Source organism: Cynocephalus volans, chromosome 8 (assembly GCF_027409185.1).
Source record: "Cynocephalus volans isolate mCynVol1 chromosome 8, mCynVol1.pri, whole genome shotgun sequence".
NCBI lineage: Eukaryota > Metazoa > Chordata > Mammalia > Dermoptera > Cynocephalidae > Cynocephalus > Cynocephalus volans.
This window is the reverse complement of record NC_084467.1, coordinates 65,766,959-65,789,221: the sequence shown is the minus strand read 5'-3', so window position 1 is coordinate 65,789,221 and position 22,263 is coordinate 65,766,959. Positions and strand designations below refer to the sequence as shown.

Below are 22,263 nucleotides of genomic sequence, written 5' to 3'. Positions count from 1 at the left end.
AGAAATGTGCTACCAGAGAGAGTAGGCTAAAAGCAGCTAAAAAAAAAAAAAAAAATTAGGAAAAAGAGAACTAAAACATCACTGCTGGCTAAAAATTGTAAGAATAGCTTTAAAATAAAAAAAAAGCATTACTCACTACGCACCTATTAGAATGGCTAGATTTTAAAAAGAAAAGAAAACTAACAATACCAAATACTAGTGAACACAAGGAGCAATTGGAACTCTCATTCGTGGCTGATGGGAATGCAATGGAATAGCCACTCTGGAAAACAGTTTGGCAGCTTCTTATAAAGTTAAACACATACCTACCATATGACACAGCTCTTTAACTCCTATTTAATCTAGATAAATGAAAACTTAAGCTCTCACAAAAATCTGTACTAGATGGTTTATAGTAGCTTTATTCATAATCACTGAAAAATAGAAACCTAAATGTCCTTCGGTGAATGAATTGGTAAACAAACTATGGCATATCAAAACAATGAAACACTTGTCAGAAATAAAAAGCCACAACAACACAGATAAATCTCAAATGCATTAGGCAAAGTGAAAGAAGCCAGTTTCAAAAGCTTACATACTATAATTTCATTTCTTAGAAATTTTGTAAAAAAAGGAAATGAAACTATAGGGAAAGAAAATAGGTCTGTGATTATTGGGTTAAAGATAGGGTCAGGGAAGGATTTGACTACAAAGCGACAGCACCAAGGTAATCTTTTGGGGTGACTGGACTATTGTGTATCCTGATGGTGGTGGTTACATGAACCTATAAATATGCTAAACTTCATAAAACTATATACCAAAAAAGAGTTAATTTTACTGTATGTTAATTTAAAAATAAACGCATTACTTCCTAGGCATGAAAATAAGCTACCTTTCTCCTCCACCCCCACATACTTTACCCCTAGACTTGAAAGAAACTATCTAATGTAGGATTTTATCCTGTGAATGTTACTGGGCCCAAGGGCACAGCGCCTGCTGCACTCAAAAACCCTGGCTTGGCTTGCCTAACTCTGTTACCCCAGGGCATTGAGCTCTGGCTTATGCTTGTCTAAATTTTGTTACTGGACCCAAGTCCGGCTGTCTGCCCCAAACAAAAACAAATTCAAAAGTCAAAAGTTGGTGAAAATGGAAGTCAGCTTTAATTCAAGAACACTGGTGACCTGAGGAGAGATCTTCTCCTCTTTCTGGTAAACCTGAAGGAGAATGGCCAGACTGAAACTGTCTCCCCCACTTGGTTTTATCAAGGGGTTTTTAAAAGAGGAGGTTGGGAGAATGGAATGTGGAAAATGAAAAGCAGGAGGGAGGGTGTATCAGTCTATTTCTGTTGCTTATAACAAAATACCTGCAACTGGGCGATTTATAAGAAAACAAAATTTATTGCTTACAGTTTCCAAGGCTAGGAAATCCAAAAACTGGGGAACACATCTGGTGAGGGTCTTCTTTTGTGGTGTCTTTACAGCAATACAGGGATCTCACATGGCAGAAAATGGTGGAGCAGAGAGAAAGAGAGACTCTCCTGTGCTCTCCTTTAAAGCCCTCAGAACGATGCCCATGACCACCATTATTAATCCATTCACTAGGCATGGTTCATAGAATCTAATCACCTCTCCAAAGAGCCTCCTTTCAATCACTATAATAGATTTTCCCACCCTCTTTACACTGTCACAGTGGGGACTAAGTTTTGGGGGGACATCAATCCACAGCAGAAGAGAATGTGAGCTGTGGGGGCTCCATGCAAGGAGCCCATGCAAGAAGCCAGGTCCAAGGTCTCACCAAGGCTCCATCTGTATCCTGTTCCCACCCGTGGCGTTAGCTTAGGGTCCTGCTGGAGGGGTAGAATCAGCATAGCTTTACTGATGTCTTCCTTAGCTTCTCAGGGTCTGGAGACTTAGCAACTTGTGACAAGTTTGCAGCTCCAGGCTGAATGGAAAACAACTTTACATTTGTGTAAATAATGTCATCTTGCCCAGTAACCAAGTCTCAAAATATCAAATAACCATGGGAAAAGAGGAAACATAGAGAAATGCACCCCAAGAAAAAAACTGAGTCTTTTACATTTTCCTACAGCACATGTGGTTTTAGGTCCAAATGTGGATTCAGTCCTGCTCACGCCAACATGAGGAGAAAGGTGGAACAGAGTTAAAGGTTGGCTTTGAGGGGAAACTAATGGAGATTGCTAAAACATTACGGGCATTTTATTTTGAAAGGTGGGATTATGAGACAATGGACTATAATTTTTAGAGAAAGGCAAAGGCAAAGATGAACTGAGGAGTAGAGCAAATAAATCTCAAAATTAAAGAATGGATTGTCTCCCTACTATTCACCTCTATTCCATAGTACCATGACATACTAACTATATCTTTATTTGATTTGCTTTTGGTATGTTTCTGCTACATACAAAATGATTTAAGAAAAAGAAAGTCAAGAGATAAACCTAATTCAGTATCTCAAATCTAAATAAAATAAAAGGGATTAATCAGTTGTCTGCAGTTTTTGCATCAAAAGCTATAACTGATGAAAAATTTCTTAAAAGTCTGGTGGAATCTAATATTGGGGTTAAATCTAAGAGGAAGTTAATGCATTTGAGGAAATGATACTCAGCATACTTGATACTTTGCACTTGCCTCTGCTTACCTGTTCTTCTACTGCCTGCTCTCCTTTTGCCTTTCATTGCTTCCTCCCTTTTCTGCCCTCCCAAATAATCTTCCATGCCCATTCCTCCTCAGTGCCTTCTAGAAATTTGCCACAAGCCTAAATTATCTAATTGCTTTTAAGAATAACCACATAAAATATAATTCATTTCAAAGGCTGTGAATTAAAACATGGCTACTGGTCAAAGTTAAATACTGTGATACTCTCTTTCTAAAACATGACAATAGTCAATATAAGTAGTCTAACAAGACATTTACTATACAGTAAATGTAAAGCACTATGAATGTAAAAGTAAATGGAAATTCATTTACTTTTCTAAAAAAGTATGTATTTAATTACAATAGTGTGTCATCATTTAAATTATAACTTTGTCAATATATCTGGCTACTAATACTTACTGAGAATGCTGAGCGTTTAATAAAGTTAACAAATATTAATATTAAATAATGTGAAATATAACATGAACATAGCAACAAAAACTATGGTCCTAACCAGTCTGTGAATAAAGTTTTTTGGTCACATTACTAAGAATACCACAGCTTGTTCAATAAATAGTAAAAGGAAAAAAAAAAAAAGTGTACCTTGAATTCCAGACACGTAGTTGCCCGAGAAAAGAATAACTTCCCTAAGTTAGGCCTTTGGGCTGAGATTTTGTGAATAAATCATCTACTGAGATGGAATTGTAGAAATAAGATGTTTGAGAAAACCACAGCTCTTTCCAGTTACTGAGCAATGGGTAGTCTTCTGTTTTCTTTTGCCCATTTACAAAACAAGAATGACCTCTGGGTTAACTCTGAAATGGTGGTATAAGCCATGTTCCTGTGGAAAAGCACTTCTATAAAATGCTCCCTTGTGAACCAATGCCTGAGGCAAATAAACCAATATTAACTTTTTTCTGCCTTTTTCTCACCTAATAAAGATAGCCAAAAATGAAAATTGGGAAAAAGAAGGAGGTCAGTGACTAAAAAATAGGACTCCTGGATATTTGGAAAATTGAAGAGGTTGGTGGTGGTGACTCCCCCTTCCAGAAGTACTCTCTGTATTACAAAATAACTACTTGTTTGTCTTCATCCTTTAGAACTATACTGAATATCAAAAAGAATATTTTAAAATACATAATATCATTCTAATGAACTTCAGAACCATGTATGTTGGAATTTGGGGGTACTTATTAAGAAACTGTTGACTCATAGGGTATAACTACTTTGGAATAGAATGTAAAATAAAAGCTCAAATAAGTTTCCAGACCCACACATAAAATTTTAAGCTAAAGTATTTACAATAATATTTTAAACCATGACCCACAAGTATAAATAAACTTAAGACTTAATATTGTGAATTTTCATAAATAAGAAAAAGTGGTGCATTATACTGACTTTTTCTAAATAAAAATTATTCCTTTAAGTAGTTTTCATTTGTTCAGTTATAATTACAAACACTTTTCATGTGGAATACATAAGAGACAATTCTGAGGTTAATATAATTTTCAATTAAAATATAAAATTTAGCAAGGATTATTTCTTTTGCTCATGGGAAAAAAATGAATTCTAGATTCTTCATACTAAGATATATTCTTTCATTGGTACAAGATGTGAATTTTTATTACTCTTCAGTCTTTCCTGGAACTTGCTCAGCCCTGGGAAAATCTTCTTCATACTTCTTCTTGAGATTATTTAAATATGTTCGTAAACTGTCTGGATCCAGTCGAGAATTTCGAGCAGTTTGAACAAGCCTAGTGGCTAGATGGTACACAGCTCTCTGTCTTTCCAGCTCAGGGGTACTCCTTTGGTTTTGCTGTTATTAAAATATGCATATATATTAAAATAAGAATGCTATTATTTTCATTTAAACCATATTTTGGCAATATTCTATCTCTTTCTGTAGAAATATGGAACTCAAGGGTTAACTACTCCCTTTGGATAAGTCAGTTCCATCCTACTAGCAAAGAATATATTAGAAGAAACAAAGAAATATTATTTGGGAGAATAAAATTTCTCATGATAATTTACTACTTTATGACAGATCCTTATATCCTTTAAAATCACTTTTCAATAAAAAAATTCTGCCAAATAGTTCAAATTTCTTAACACAATACCAAAAAGTAACATAAAATCCACCAGAGATAAGTTCTACAAACATTTTCTCATTAAAAAGCTATGAGAAAACAGCACTGCTCAGTGCTACGCAATAAACATAATTTTAAATGTCACCCAAGAGTAATACTCTGCTCTCTCCTACTTTAATTCCTCAATACATAAACTAGTGGACAGAATGGGTCATCAGAAAACTGCTTGCCCCTAAAGAGAGTTTATTGGTAAAGGTCCACAAAAAATGATTACACTGCATACTGTTGAATATACTAATCATCCTGATTTCAGCATCACATACTGCACACAGGCAATGATATTCAATGCTGTACCTCACAGACATATACAATCAATTATGTTTCCATTAAAAAATAAAATCAAATAAACAATAAAATAAGAGTTTATACACAGAAATTGCTAGAGCCTAAGAGAAAATACTGCCTGAGGGGTAAATTACAGTTTAAAAATAAACAATATAAATAGCTATTTGAAATTATGCCTTAATTTTTAATAAGCTATACTTAAGGATAAGTAAGAAATAATAATTAAAATGAGAGAGTGGAAGGCCTTTAGATATTTAGCCCTTGAATAGTACTTTAGGATTGTGAATATAGCTGGAAAATTATTAATTGAACTCTTTGCCTAAGCTAGAGAGAGGAACCAGCACTTTCAATCTTAACTGTTTATGGAAAGTCTTAGTGAGTTTCCCAGAAATACGATTCCTTCAACTCTTTCTCAATAGCAAGCAATTCCAGATATTTGCCTACTTTCACTATAAGAAAAATGAGTAAGATTCCATGAGATAGAATAAGATTATCATATATTCACCCATCTATCTATCTGATACATTGATCAATTACCAATTATTCTATTAATTAAATAACAGTTATTAATTTTCTATTATCATCTGTGTTCCAAGACCCAAAGCTTGTGTTTATGTGACTATAGGGGATATAAAAATGTATATCTGACATGATAAAGGAACTCAAGGAGCTTGCAATCTTACAGCAAAAACGGCTTGTTTATAAACAACTGATATGGTAATTATTAAAAGTCCCATAAAAGAAGGTGGGGCAAGACATCGGACTGTAGGTGCCCAAGGCATGTTCCTCCCAAAGGAAAAGACCAGACAACTAACGTATAGCTAAATATTGATGGGACCACGGATGGAAGAGCGTAGGAGTGCGGCAGGAGACTGGTGAGATCCCTGTGGAGAATGAAAGCCCAGGACGGTGAAGTAGAGAGGACAGAAAGTTGCACAGCCTCAGCTGCCATGTCTCTGACACCAGGATTGGTGCAGGAAGAATTTCTGCTTGTGACAAAAAGGTATGGAGATGACCCACACCAACCCCCATCCTCACCACAGAGGCCCGCAGATCCTTTGGTAGGACAAGCCTCGAGCCAAGTGCAAGAAGTGCCCTAGAAAACACACACTACATCACTCTACAACACTAGCACAAACTGTGCACTCCCCACCCTCCACATTCAAGACCCAAGGTGCCATCTTAAAGCCAGAGCAGTTAGGGAGGCACCCCCTCCCCTAGGGCCAGCAGCCACTATGCTTCCCCAGCCTTCAGGCTCTGCCTTGTCCCATGAGAGGTTATAATGCCCTAATATCAGCAGCTTGAAGCCTGGGCTCACAGTGGCTGTGACTGTAGTTTCCCAGTCTGGGAAGCCAACCAAACCCTAGTCCTCCTGAACTGATATATCCCCAAATCCCTGGCTAGAGATCAGACAGACAGACCTGCCTCACCTATTTTTCCCCCTACCTCCTAGCCCCATCAGCTGATTTAGTTGTGTGCACCTGAGCCCCCAGTGTGGAAAAAACAGCTCACAGGTTTCTGCCCTTCTGAAAACACTCTAAGGTCAAAGGAAATAGAGTACATCTATACACTCCCAAAGGAGTGGCCAGGCAGTTCCATCCAAAACAGTACCACCTAGCAGTCTTACCAACAGTCTTGGAAGCCACTGCACCATCCTCCTCACTTGTCCTGCCTAGTGTCCCTGCCTACTGGCCAGAAGCAGCTGGATGAGCCACTTCACTGCAGGCCTGCTTAGTGGCCCTGCCTACCACCCAAAAGTGGCTGGATGGGTCATTTCACTGCAGGCCTTCCTAACAGCCCTGCCCACCACACAAGAGACTGGATGGGCTCCCTCACTGCAGCCTCGCCTAGAGGCCTCACCCACTTCCTAAGAAACAGTTCAGTAGCTCTGCCCTTGGCAGTCCAGCTCCTGAATTGCAGAGGGAAGCACATCAGGCCCAAAGAACTGGCAATCTCTTCCTCTGAGATAGTATGGATGAGAGATAAGTGAAAAACAGAAATTCCCAAAATGTAGGAGAGAAGGTTCTAGGACTCATTAAGGGAAGCAGGCAAGAGAACAACACTCAGGGTCCTAGGCAGGAGCCAAGGGTAGCTCCCTCCACCCAGAATCAGGCAAGAGAGCAAGCCTTCTGTGTGGGTGTCCCACTGCCACAGCCATGGCTGTCACAAAAGTGGCTTGACTCCACAGCACTAGCCACAGCCACCCTGTAGGTGGCCTACCAGACATTTGACAAGATTGACACAAGGAAAATCACCAGAAGACACCGGAAACAGAAGAGGACGTCTTTCTCCTCAAAGCCCACTCCAGCGTAAAAGAAGAAGCACCTGCTCTACCAGATGATCAGATATCAATGTAGAGATACAAGGAATATAAAAATCCAAGAAAATATGACACCACCTGATAGAGTGTGGATGTGTTTTCCTCCAAAACTCATGTGGAAATCTGATCCCCAAAGTGGCAGTGCTGGAAGCTGTTTGAGTCAGGGAGGTGGATCCCTCATGAATGGATTAATGCTCTCCCTGGGAAGGGGGGTTAATGAGTGAGTTCTCGCTCTATTAGTTCCTTCAAGAGCTGGTTGTTTAAAAGACGCTGGCACCTCCTCTCTCTCTCTCTCTCTCTTGCTTCCTCTTGTCATGTGATCTGCTTATACACACTAGCTGCCTGCCACTTTTTGCCATGAGTAGAAGCAGCCTGAGGCCTGTGCCAGATGCACCTGTCCCAGAATCGTAAGCCAAATAAACCTCTGTTCTTTATAAATTACCCAGTCTCAGGTATTTCTGTTATAGCAACACAAAACAGACTAATACACCACCAAAAGAATACAGTAATTCTCAAATACCAGACCCTATAGAGCAGGAAATCTTTGAAATGACTCTAAAGGAATTCCAAGCAACAATCTTAAGAAAATTCACTAAGATATGAGAAGACTCTGTTAGAAAACATAACAAAATGAGAAAAAAAACCCAAAAAACCAGGATATGAAGGAGGACATTTACAAAGAGATTAAACCTTAAAAAAGAATGTAGTAGAACTCAAGGAACTAAAAGATTCACTCAAAGAAATAAAAACCACAACTAAGAGCATAAGCAGCAGGCTAGAAGAGCAGAAGAAAGAATTTCGGACCTTGAAGATAGCCTTTTCAAAATAACCCAGGTGGACAAAAAAAGGAAAGAAGAATTTTAAAAAATGAAGAAAATCTAAGAGAGCTAGCAGACAACCTTCAGCACACAAACATTCGAATCATGGGTGTTCCAGAAGTGGAGAAGAAAGAAAAAGGCATGGAAAACCTGTTCGATGAAATAATAATAGAAAACTTCCCAGGTATAGGGAGAGACATGGGCCTTCAGATACAGGAGGCTCAAAGATCCCCAAATGGATTCAGTCCAAAAAGATTCCTTCTAAGACATCTTATAGTCAAACTGGCAAAGCTCAGAGACAAAGAGCAAATTTTAAAAGAGGCAAGAAGAAAGTGTTAAGTCACCAATTAAGGGAGCCCCCAATCAGACTAACAGCAGACTTCTCAACAGAAACTCTACAAGCCAGAAGAAAAAGGGATGATATATTCAAAATACCAAAAGAAAAAAACTGCAAGCAAGGCTATCCTTCAGAAATGAGGTATAAACTGTGTATTTTCCAAACAAACAAAAATTGCAGAAGTTCACCACCACACAACCAGCCCTGCAAGAAGTCCTCAAGGAAGTCCTGAATCTGGAATCCGAAATATGATAATCACTACCACAGATACACAAGAAACAATAAAACCACTGGAACAACAAAAATGCAAATGAGAAAGAGAAAGAAACTAAATCTTACCACCACAAAATACCATAATGACAATGTAATAATGCCCCTGCATTATTCCCAATTTTAGTAATTTCAGTCTTCTCTCTTTTTTTCTTGGTCAGTCTAAAGATTTGCAAATTTCGTTGATCTTTTTAAACATCAACTTTTGGTTTTGTTGATTTTCTCTATTCATGTATTTCCCTATTTCATATATTTCTGTTGTAATCTTTGTTATTTCCTACTTATATCCACTTTTGGTTTAGTTTGCTCTTTTCTGTTTTCTTAAGGTAGAAGTTTACATTACTGATTTGAGATTTTTCTGATTTTTAACATAGGTGTTTACAAGTATAAATTTTCATCTAAACACTGGCTGAGCCCTGCATCCTATAAATTTTTATATATTCTGCTTTGATTTTTATCTCAAAGTACTCTCTAATTTCCTGTGATTTTTCTTTTTACCCATTGTTTATTTAGGGAAGTGTTTAATTTCCACACATTTGTGAATTTTCTAAATTTCCTTCTGTTACTGTGGTCAGAGAACATATTTTCTATGATCTTAGTCCTTCTAAATGTATTGACTTGTTTTGTGGCCAAAATTAAAGAAAAATAAATAAATTTTTAAAAAGAACTCATTTATTTTATTATTATTTTTATTTTTTTCTTTTTTATAAGATGACTGGTAAGAGGATCTTAACCCTTGACTTGGTGTTGTCAGCACCACGCTCTCCAAGTGAGCTAACTGGCCATCACTATATGGGGATCCAAACCCATGGCCTGAGTGTCATCAGCACCACACTCTCCCAAGTGAGCCTTGGACCAGTCCAAAAAAGAACTCATTTAGATGACTTCAAGTTTCTTAAATGTATAGGAAGTGAATTATCTGTAGAGAGTGAGGGGATTCAGGGCTCAGGAAGAGTAGAAATGTTTTGAAAGAGTTACTATAAAGAAGTCATAGAGATCCATAAAAGAGAAAAACAATTATCCATTAAAATATTTGACTAAAGTTGGAATATATGAATTTGCAGTGGATAAAATTAGCCTGTCTTGAACATTCTTCAAACATCATTAAGTAAGCCAAAGCCTAGAAGGCTAGTGGAGAGATGGCCCATAATTGGAATTTGGCAAGATGAAATTAAGCAATGAGAGGTTATTTAGAACTATAGCACTGCCAAAATTGCTGATGAAGGGATTAAAATGAGTAATTTAGGCAAGTGACGTCACAGGGACAGTCCAGGAGCTCAAGGGAGGAAGTCTGGCAATAAAAATAGAAGGTAGATTAAGAAAGAGGGGAAGACATAGAAAAGTGTTATTGAGGAAAATTTCATGCTGCACCTATCTAGTTTACTGAACACATTGGATTTTTTAAAAACTATAAAGCAACCTGATCTAAAAAAAAATTCCAAATTTTGAACCAACAGATGTGAGTTCGGTGTTGGACCTACTGCTTCCTAATAAATCACTTAACCTCTGTGAAGCTATAAAAATGACAGTAAAAATAATACTTTTACTATCTACCTCTTATTAGAAAGACCTAATTACTTTATGATGAGTTATGAGGTTCACACATGATAATGGAAGAGCTTTGAAAACTATAAAAAGAAAATTTGTACAAATATTGTGCATATATTTTTAATACTCACTTTAAATAGACTTATTTTCTCCTCATAAAGTTAGTATAGCAACAATTATTGTAGGAATTGAATTGTTTAACCTTTTCCTCCTATCTTATTAGCTGATAGCTGCAGGGAAAGGTTATAATATGCCAAACCAAAAAAGTTTTGAGAAGTAAAAAAAAATTTCTTCACTTAGAAACTAGGTTTTTAAAATATTTTAATTGTTAATATTAATTATTATGGCAGGGACCACACACCCTGCGGTGCCGCTGCCGCACAAATCCTGCAGGTAGGCCTCACAGCCACCACCCGTCTCCATCCCCAGCCCAGCCTAGTGCACACGGAGCAGGGAGAAGTCCAGCAGAGGAGGCAGAAGCTCTGCAGAGACCACATGCTCTGTGGTGCTGCCATGCGACCCAGCAGCCTGGCCCAGTGTGCGTGGAGAAGGGAGAAGTCCAGCAGGGGAGGCAGAAGCTCTGCAGAGACCACACACATTGTGGTGCTGCCACCAGGCAATCCAGCATCGTGGCCTAGTGCATGCAGAGCAGGGAGACGTCCAGCAAGGGAGAGGGAAGCTCCACAGAGACCACACACCCTGCGGTGCTGCCACAGTGCAAATCCAGCAGGTAGGCCTCACAGCTGCCACCCATCTCCATCCCCAGCCTGGCCCAGTGCACATGGAGCAGGGAGAAGTCCAGCAAGGGAGGCGGAAGCTCCACAGAGACCACACGCTCTGTGGTGCCACGGTGCGACCCAGCAGCCTGGCCCAGTGCACACAGAGCAGGGAGAAGTCCAGCAGGGGAGGTGGAAGCTCTGCAAAGACCACACTCCCTACGATGTGGCTGCCGTGCAATCCAGCAGCCTGGCTCAGTGCACATGTAGCAGGGAGAAGTCCAGCAAGGGAGGCAGAAGTTCACAGAGACAACATGCCCTGCGGTGCCACTGCATGACCCAGCAGCCAGGCCCAGTGCGTGTGGATCAGGGAGAAGTCCAGCACAGGACGTGGAAGCTTGGCAGAGACCACACACCCTGCAGTGCCGCCGTGTGACCCAGCAGCCTGGCCGAGTGCATGCTGACCAGAGAGGTGGCTCCCAGAGAGGCCCAAGACCCAAGGCAATTACACACACAAGGAACTAGTGGCCAACCAAGCAGAAACTGAGGTAGCCGTACCAAATTGGCAACTCCAGCAACATCCAAGGCAGACAATAGTGTCAAACCTGTGGACCAGGAAACCCCTGACCATAATGACTAAACATCAAAGGAAAGATACCCAAAATATGAAATATCAAGAAAGTACACCACCAAAGGGTAATAACTCTCAAGCTCTAGATCCTATAGAAGAAGAAGCCCTTGAAATGTCTGACAATGAATTTCGAGTGATAATTCTAAGGAAACTGAATGAGATACAAGAAAACTCAGCTAGACAACATGATGAAATGAGGAAAAGTATACAGGACCTGAGAGAAGAAATGTACAAGGAAATCAATGCCCTGAAAAAGAATGTAGTAGAGCTTGCTGCACTGAAGAATTCATTCAACAAAATAAAAAATAAAACAGAGAGTTTAACCAGCAGGCTTGCAGAAGTAGAAGAGAGAACTTCTGACCTTGAAGATAGGCTGTTTGAAATAACACAGGCAGAAAAAAAAAAAAAAGAAAAAACAAAGGCATTGAAGAAAATCTGAGAGAGATATCAGACAACGTTAAGCACTCAAATATCCTAGTCATGGGTATTCCAGAAGGGGAGGAAAAAGGAGATTGCATTGAAAACATATTCAACAAAATAGTGGCAGAAAACTTCCCAGGTATACGAAAAGTCACAGATCTTCAGATTCAGAAAGCTCAAAGATCCCCAAATGTATTCAACCCAAAAAGGTCTTCTCTAAAACATTTTATACTCAGATTGGCAAAACTCAAAGACAAAGAGAGAATCTTAAAAGCTGCAAGAGAAAAGCATCAAATCACCTATCAGGGAGCCCCCAATCAGACTAACATCAGACTTTTCATCACAAACCCTAAAATCCAGAAAGGAATGGGATGATATATTCAAAATACTAATTTTTAGCTCCCACCAATAAGTGAGAACATGTGGTATTTCTCTTTCTGTCCCTGACTTGTTTCACTTAATATAATTCTCTCAAGATCCATCCATGTTGTTGCAAATGGCAGTATTTCATTCGTTTTTATAGCTGAGTAGTATTCCATTGTGTAGATGTACCACATTTTCCGTATCCACTCATCTGATGATGGGCATTTGGGCTGGTTAAATTCACACACACACACACACACACACACACACAAAAACCGGGTGGGGAAGAAGATATAACAACCACAATTATTTGAAGTTGATACAACAAGCAAACAGAAAGGACATTGTTGGGGGGGAGGGGGGGAGGGAGAAGGGAGGGAGGTTTTGGTGATGGGGAGCAATAATCAGCCACAATGTATATCGACAAAATAAAATTAAAAAAAAAAAAAAAAACACCAAAATACTAAAAGACAGACATTGCCAGCCAACAATACTCTACTCTCCAAGGCTATACTTCTGGAATAAAGGGCAAATAGTATATTTCTCAGGCAAACAAAAACTGCGGGAGTTCACTACCACATGACCACCCTAACAAGAAATTCTCAAGGGAGTACTGGGTTTGGTACCTGAAAAATAACTACCACTGCCATAAAAACCCAAGAAAAATCAAAACCCACTAGTATAATAAAAATGGCATTCATGAAGAGAAAACAAACAAACAAAAAGGCTATCTACAACCCAGGAAACGAACAAATACAGAAAACAAACAGTAAATCAGAAAGAAAGGAACAAAAGATACCTAAGAAAACCAAACAATAATCAATAAAATGCTAGGATTAAATCAACACTTTTCAGTAACAACTCTTAATGTAAAAGCCTTAAATTCCCCAATTAAAAGACACAGACTGGCTGACTGGATTAAAAAGGAGGGCCCAACTATATGCTGCCTTCAAGAGACCCACCTCACCCATAAAGATTCACAAGATTAAGAGTGAAAGGATGGAAAAAGATTTACTATGCAAACAGAAATGAAAATCGAGCTGGAGTAGCTATTCTTATATCTGATAAAATAGACTTTAAACTAAAAACCATAAAAAGAGACAATGAAGGACACTACGTAATGATAAAAGGATTGATCCATCAAGAAGACATGACAATCATAAATATATACGCACCCAATATTAGAGCAGCCAGATTTATAAAACAAACTCTATTAGACCTAAAGAAGGAAATAGACACTAATACCATAATAGGAGGGGACCTGAACACCCCACTATCAATATTGGACAGATCATCTAGGCAAAGAATCAGCAGAGAAACACAAGATCTAAAGAATACTCTAGATCAATTGGACTTGGCAGATACCTAAAGAACATTCCATCCAACAACCTCAGAATATTCATTCTTCTCATCAGCACATTGATCATCCTCCAGGATAGATCACATGTCAGGTGACAAATCAAATCTCAACAAATTCAAAAAAATTGGAATTATCCCATGTATTTTCTCGGACCACAATGGATTAAAATTAGAAATCAATAACAAACGAAATTCTGGAAACTATACAAACACATGGAAATTAAACAGCATTCTACTTAATGACATATAGGTCCAAGAAGAAATTAAACAGGAAACCAAAAAATTTACTGAAACTAATGAAAATAGTGATACATCATACCAAAACCTGTGGGATACTGCAATAACAGTACTGAGGGGGAAATTTATCACATTAAATGCTCAGTTCAGAAGAATGGAAAGATGGCAAGTGAACAACCTAACACTTCACCTTAAAGAACTAGAAAAACAAGAACAATCTAAACCCAAAGTTAGCAGACAGAAAGAAATCATTATGATCAGAGCAGAACTTAATAAAATTGAAACACAAAACACAACACAAAAGATCAATGAATCAAAAAGTTGGTTTTCTGAAAAGGGAAATAAAATTGACAAACCATTAGCATGGCTAACTAAAGAAGAGAGAACATCCAAATAACACAAATTAGGAATGAAAAAGGTGATATTACAACTGATACATCTGAAATAGAAGGAATCTTTCGAGACTACTATAAACAACTATATGCCAACAAATTTGAAAATCTGGAAGAAATGTTTGAATTTCTGGACACACACAAGCTACCCAAACTAAGCCAAGAAGATGCAGAAAATCTGAAAAGACCAATAACAATAAAGGAGATTGAAGCTGTTATCAGAAGGCTCCCAACAAAGAAAAGCCCAGGACCAGATGGATAAACAGCAGAATTTTACCAAACATTCAAAGAGGAATTGACACCGATTCTTTATAAACTATTCCAAAAGATTGAAAGAGAGGCAAATCTCCCAAACTCATTCTATGAAGCAAACGTCATCCTGATACCAAAACCAGGTAATGATACAACCAAAAAAGAAAACTACAGGTCGATATCCTTGATGAATATAGATGCAAAAATCCTCTAAAATACTAGCTAACAGAATACAGCAACACATACATAAAATTATTCACCACGATCAAGTGGGATTCATCCCAGGGATGCAAGGTTGGTTCAACATATGCAAATCAAAAAATGTGATACACCACATAAATAAAATCAAACAGAAGGACCATATGGTCATCTCTATAGATGCTGAAAAAGCATTTGATAGAATTCAACATTCATTCATGACAAAGACCCTCTATAAGTTAGGTATAGAGGGAAAGTATCTCAACATAATTAAAGACATATATGATAAACCCATTGCCAATATCATCCTGAATGGGGAAAAGCTGAAAGCTTTTCCTTTAAGAACAGGAACTAGACAAGGATGCCTACTCTCACCACTCCTATTCAACATAGTGTTGGAAGTACTAGCCAGAGCAATCAGAGAAGAGAAGGAAATAAAGGGCATCCAGATTGGAAAAGATGAAGTCAAACTGTCCCTTTTTGCAGATGACATGATCCTATATATCAAACAGCCTAACGCCTCTACAAAAAAACTCTTGGAGTTGATAAATGATTTCAGCAAAGTGGCAGGATAAAAAATCAACACACAAAAATCAGTAGCATTTCTATTCTCCAATAGTGAACATGCAGAAAGGGAAATCAAGAAAGCTTGTCCATGTACATTAGCCACCAAAAAAATAAAATACTTTGGAATTGAGTTAACCAAGGAGGTGAAAAATCTCTACAATGAGAACTACAAACCACTGCTGAGAGAAATTAGAGAGGATACAAGAAGATGGAAAGATATCCCATGCTCTTGGATTGGAAGGATCAACATTGTGAAAATGTCCATACTACCCAAAGTGATATACAAATTCAATGCAATTCCCATCAAAATTCCAATGACATTTTTCTCAGAAATGGAAAGAACTATCCAGACATTTATATGGAATAACAAAAGACCATGCATAGCCAAAGCAACGCTGAGCAACAAAAATAAAGGTGGAGGCAAACACTACCTGACTTTAAACTATACTACAAAGCTATAATAACCCAAACAGCATGGTACTGGCTTTAAAACAGACACAATGATCAATGGAATTGAATAGAGAATCCAGAAATCAACCCACACACCTACAGCCATCTGATCTTTGACAAAGGCACCAAGCCTATACACTGGGGAAGAGACTGCCTCTTCAGCAAATGGTGCTGGGATAACAGGATATCAATATGCAGGAAAATGAAACTAGACCCATACCTTTCACCGTACATGAAAGTCAACTCAAAATGGATTAAAGAATTAAATATACACCCTGATACAATAAAGCTTCTTAAAGAAAACATAGGAGAAACACTTCAGGAAGAAGGACTGGACACAGACTTCATGAATACGACCCAAAAAGCATGGGCAACCAACGGAAAAATAAAGAAATGGGGTTATATCAAACTAAAAAGCTTCTGCACAGCAAAAGAAACAATTAACAGAGTTAAAAGACAACCAACAGAGTGGGAGAAAATATTTGCAAAATATACATCTGACAAAGGATTAATATCCAGAATATATAAGGAACTCAAACAACTTTACAAGAAAAAAACAAGCAACCCGATTAAAAAATGGGCCAAAGAGCTAAGTAGGCATTTCTCAAAGGAAGATATACAAATGGCCAACAGACACATGAAAACATGCTCAACATCACTCAGCATTCGAGAAATGAAAATCAGAACCACACTGAGATACTATCTCACCCCAGTTAGGATGGCTAATATCCAAAAGACTTTGAACGATAAATGCTGGCAAGGTTTAGGAGGAAAAGGAACTCCCATACATTGTTGGTGGGACAGCGAAATGGTCAGCCTCTATGGAAAATGGTATGGAGGTTCCTCAAACAATTGCAGATAGATATACCACATGACCCAGCTATCCCACTGCTGGGAATATACCTAGAGGAATGGAAATCATCAAGTCAAAGGTACTTGTTCCCCAGCGTTCATCGTAGCACTCTTTACAATAGCTAAGAGTTGGAACCAGCCCAAAGGTCCACCATCAGATGTGTGGATACAGAAAATGTGGTATATCTGCACAAGGAATACTACTCAGCTATAAAAAAGAATGAAATACTACCATTTGCAATGACATGGATGGACCTAGAGAGAATTATATTAAGTGAAACAAGTCAGGCAGAGAAAGAGAAATATCACATGTTCTCACTTATTTGTGGGAGCTAAAAATAAATAAATAAATACATTAATAAAAGGGGGTGAGGGAAGAAGACATAACAATTACAATTCCTTGAAATTGATATGACAAGCAAACAGAAAGGACATTTTTGGGAGGAAAAGGGGAGAGGGAAGAGAGAGGAGGTTTTGGTAATTGGCCACAATAATCAACCACATTGTATATTGACAGAACAAAATTAAATTAAAAATAAAAAAATTTTTAAAAGGGAATGCTAAAAAAATAATTAATATTAATTATTATATATTTAGATCAAAGGCCATAATAAAAATGTACACTAAAGTCATTTCTGTAATTTGAAAAACAAGTAATTCTTACTGCAATAAAGTTTCTTACCAAAATTTGTCTTGTAATTTGAGTTGTGATTTCTTTGGCATCCAAGACAATTGATGGTGGAAGTGATGACACCTCTGCAGCTTTTAATCCTAAAATTATAAAAAATGGGCTGTAATATTATTATTGCTGGCATTTCAATGTTTCTTTTAACTAATATTAATCTTTTCTTCACAGATTTAAACTTCCTTTCTTCAGCTATTTCTGAAGTACTCAAAATTTGAATTCTCAAAATTAAGTATTCCAAAGTTCTGGATGACAGTTTACCAATTATTAGATTAATTACTTGTCTAAGACATATAAGGCAAATTAGAATATCAATTACCTCTCAACATGCCTCTGAGATAGCAGGAAGGAAAATAATTAATTAGAAAATAATTATACTGAAATTCCAATTATAAATACAATTGGTTAATAGGTCAAAGGATATATGAGTTTGCAGGGGAGGAGAATGTCTTGGCACAGAGATAACCCTAAAGCCAGACATTCATCTACCTACCAGATCAATGAGAAAGGGATTTCTCAGAAGATATAATGGTAGGTGACTACACTTTGTGCAAATTCAAAGTATTGACTATTATTCTTGTGTTTTCAGAGCTTAATTTTACTGTTTAAATGCCACAGGCTTTCTAATATGTATCAATATTTATTGAATTTATTGCTTTAAAAGCAACACTTACATTTACTGAGAAGTTATTAATTGGTAGGAACTATGTTAGGCAGTTCACATTTGATAATTCATTTAGTCTTCCCAACTTCACATATATGGAAAATTATCCCCATTTCATAGATAATAAAACTGAGGCTTATAAAGATTAAACATTTGATACAAATAAGTTATCCAGTTGATTTTCCATTTCAAACAGTAAAACTAAGATGCTTTTCCCCCTGTTCACATGGGTCACGTGCACAGCTAAAATAATTTTGGAACTTTATATGTACAGGTAGATTGAAAATTCTCTGAATCATACGATTTTATGTGTCACATAATGATTTACATAGAAAGCATCATAAGGTTTGGTAACACACACATTCCCTTTTAAGATTATAGATTTAATTATCAAGTACACTAAAGACAATAGAGGAAAGAGACTGCTACTAAAAGAGCATGTAGAAAATATGTAATTTTCAATTCATTGCATAACTTGCAAATATAAACTGAATTACATTTTTCTAAGGATAGAAATTAATACTTCTATGGCTTTCATGTGTCATTGTGTTTCTACATAGTTACTGGCTCATATTTTTAAAGTATGATATATATATTTATATAATGTTACTTTGGTATAGGAAATACAGTCTTAGAGTATGTAACCACTCAAAAGAATAAGGGAAAGTTGCTTAGATTGACAAACCAAGTAAAGAGTAAAAGAAAGTTTGTCTAGGAGAATATGTAGTTTCAATGTATAGGTATAATTTTTATTGAAATACCATAATTTTTTTCTTCTGTGAGTCCCTTAGATAGTTTGTAGGTATACAAAATAGCTTCTTTGTCTCTTGAGGTATTCTTTACATGTTGAACTTCAAAATGCATGTTTTCTACATTAGGATACAACACATCTATATGGCACAGTTCCAGAAAATGTGTAGCAAACAGTGTAAATGCCTAGAATATATAACAGACAAATAATGTTAGATCTTTAAATGAACTAGAAAATTCCATTTTAACTATTTAGACATAAAATTTTAGTTTAATTTTCTACACAGCTTGGCAGAGATGTAGGAATGAAACTAATAAGTTGAAAGCTAACATGATAAATCAATTCTAAAGTGTTTTGAAAATTTATTTTCAATGAATGAAACATGTTTATTATGTTTGCACTTATTCAAGTACATGTTCGAGTACGTTACATCATGAGAAAGAGGAAAAAATCCAAAAATAAAATCCTAAGAAGCATATATGAAGTTATGAAAAACATAAAATTTACCAAAAATAAAGCTATTAATCATAATTTATATTTCCCTGAACTTCTTAGAAAGATTACTTTAAAGGTAGCTTCCTTCTTGTAAATAATTTTTGGAAAGTGGAATCAATGAATTGTCTTAGTTATTTGAAATTCCAAATGTTTTTAGTTTTCAGATTTGCATTGTGTTTGGTTTAGGTACCTGGTAGAGGAAAAAAAGATTGAGAATAATGCTAAAATAATGGTTCTCAAACATTGGTAATCCCCTGGGGAGCTTGTTAAAGATGCAAATTCTTGGTACTTATCAACCCCCCAAAATTCACAATCAACAGTTCTAATGTGGATTCAAGACACTTTTATGACCAGCTTAAGGTTTCCAGCCCAGAAGTTACTAAAGCAGTTATCTAAATAACTGATTATATTTTAAGACATTACCAGTGAGAAGCTATAGGTGTAGGTGATCAGTGGAAAATTAAATATTAAGTTAGTAAAAAGAAAATACTTGATTGGCAAAATTACTATCAAGCACGGAAAGGAGAGTAGCAAAGGAAGGAGTGATTTTGAATATGACAGAAAAATGAAAATACTCAACTACCACTCAACAAATCAAAAGGGTTATAAAACAAACCAAATTTACAGAGCAAGAAGAAACTTTTAGAAATCCAGTAAACTATTTAGAAGTTAGGAGCCATGTTCAATAACAATAATGTCCTTAAAAATTATGTATTGAACCAATATATTATAGAACTTTTAAAACTCTATTTCAGGTTAATACAACTTAACAGGCAATTATTTGGGGTCTGTACATTACAAGAATTGTGCTAGACACTAAGAATACTAGGTTAGAAAAATAATAACTAACTTTAAGCCCCTTAAAAGTAAGTGGCAATATTATATTTTTACTAAATTATTCGTATGAGAAAAAGATATTCAAAAGTATTACTAAAAGCACTATTCTTGGCTATTACAGAATACCTCAGAAATAGATAATGTATTAGTCAGCGTTTTCCAAAGAGACAGACCACCACCAGCAGTGTGTGTGTGTGTTTGTGTGTGTGCAAAGAGATTTATTACAAGGAACTGGCTCATGTGATTATGAAGGCTGACAAATTCCAAGATCTACAGTCAGCAAGCTGGAGACCCAAGAAAGCTGATGTAGTCCCAGTCCAAATGCTGGCAGGTTCCACACCCAGAAAGAGTCAATGCTTCCCTTTGAGTCCAAAGGAAGGAAAGAACCAATCTTTCAGATCGAAGGTAGTCAGGAAAGAGTTCTATGTTACTCCTGGGAGGGTCATATTTTTTGTTCTACTCAGGCTTTCAACTTAATAGATAAGACCGACTTACATTTGAGAGGGCAATCTGCTTTACTCAGTCTACCAACTCAAATGTATCTCATCCAGAAACACCCTCACAGACACATTCAGAATTATGTTTGACCAAATGTCTGGGCACCCCATTGCCCAGTCAAGTTGACACATAAAATAAACCATCACAAGTCCACCCCTTGTCAACTTGGCACCTATATGCATCTTTTTACACCACACTTAATCTCCTAATGAAGACAATCACAAGGTCATAATTCCACCTAACAGAGAAAGCACTAACCCCTTCCCCAGAACAGGAAGTAAAGTCCTTGAGTGATGTTTACTCTTCTCCTTGATATCTCATAACTTAAATACTATGACATAAAATCAACACATCTTACGTTACATAAGGGAATAAGAAAGGAAAGAAAATAAAGATATTTGTTTAATATATGTATATATACACAAATATATTCATAACAAAATAAGGAGAAAATAATCATGACAATTACAGTCCTCATTTCTGCAACTGGTAACACGGTTTTAACTGGTATTTATAACTACCTTCTTCTACTACCCTATTCTGCCTTTGCCTTTAGCAAGCACCTTAGGTAACCATGGTTCTTTACCTGGTGTAGCAACCCAAATCTTCATTCCTGAAGGGTTTGACCATTCATAGACCTATCTGGATTGGGTTTTTGTAGTTTTTCATTGACTTTAACCACAGGGCAAGGGATGCCTAAAGGAATCTGTATTCCAGACATACTCTTCCTTACCCACATTGTGGAATGGTATTCCAATCTCCCTTTGGTAGTCAGGATCAATCACTCTAGTCAGCATAGTAACTCCCTTCTTTCCCTGTTGATTCAGAGGCATGAAGAACCTAATGTGGCCAGGCAGGAGTCTTAACTTCCAAGTCAAAGAAACCATTGCTGTGTCTCCTGGTGGAAGCATTATTCATTTTGGAACTAAGACCTCTAGGCCAGCAGAGCATAAGGTTGCAGAAACGGGAAGCAAAAATTTTGCTTGTGGGTTACTAGGGGTAATAGAGTGATGTCACTTCTATTTTCACCCCTTGATTCCTGAACCCATGAATCCTGGCTATGGGAGTAACAGCATCACATATTGGAAGCTGATTCAGAGAATATATAGCCTTATGAAGAACCATACCACAGTCCTGCAAGGGTGCTGTAACTGAGTCTATCAAGCCAGCTACTTTAAGATGGTGGAGAAAATGCTAAATGTAATGAATTCCATGATCACAAGCCCTTTGCAGCACAGCATTTGCTGTGAAGTGAGTTCCTTGATATAAGGCAATGTTTTGTGGAATACCATGATGGTAGATAAGGCATTCTGCAAGTCCACAAATGGTAGTTTGGCAGAAGCATTACATGTAGGGAAGGCAAATCCTATATCCAGAGTGTCTATTTCAGTAAAAACATGATGGAAGCAGTCCAATGTAATCAAACTGCTACCAGGTATCTAGCTGATCACCTCAGGGAATGATGCCATACTAGAGACTCAATGTTGGTCTTTGTGTTGGCAGATTGGGCACTCGGTATTGGCTGTAGCCAGGTTGGTCTT

At 37.1% G+C, this 22,263-nt stretch overlaps 1 protein-coding gene across 1 annotated transcript in view; it reads right to left on the bottom strand.

Moving 5' to 3' along the window:
* Nucleotides 1-4,254: 4,254 nt before the first annotated feature.
* Nucleotides 4,255-22,263, bottom strand: part of MSH4 (mutS homolog 4) — a 105,160-nt gene continuing 87,151 nt past the window's right edge. Inside the window, exons 18-20 of the mRNA XM_063106963.1 lie at nucleotides 18,903-19,077; nucleotides 17,475-17,563; nucleotides 4,255-4,446 (exon numbers count right to left, since the gene is read on the bottom strand). Coding sequence (XP_062963033.1) covers nucleotides 4,255-4,446; nucleotides 17,475-17,563; nucleotides 18,903-19,077 — 456 coding nt within the window. The remainder of the gene's footprint in view (nucleotides 4,447-17,474; nucleotides 17,564-18,902; nucleotides 19,078-22,263) is intronic.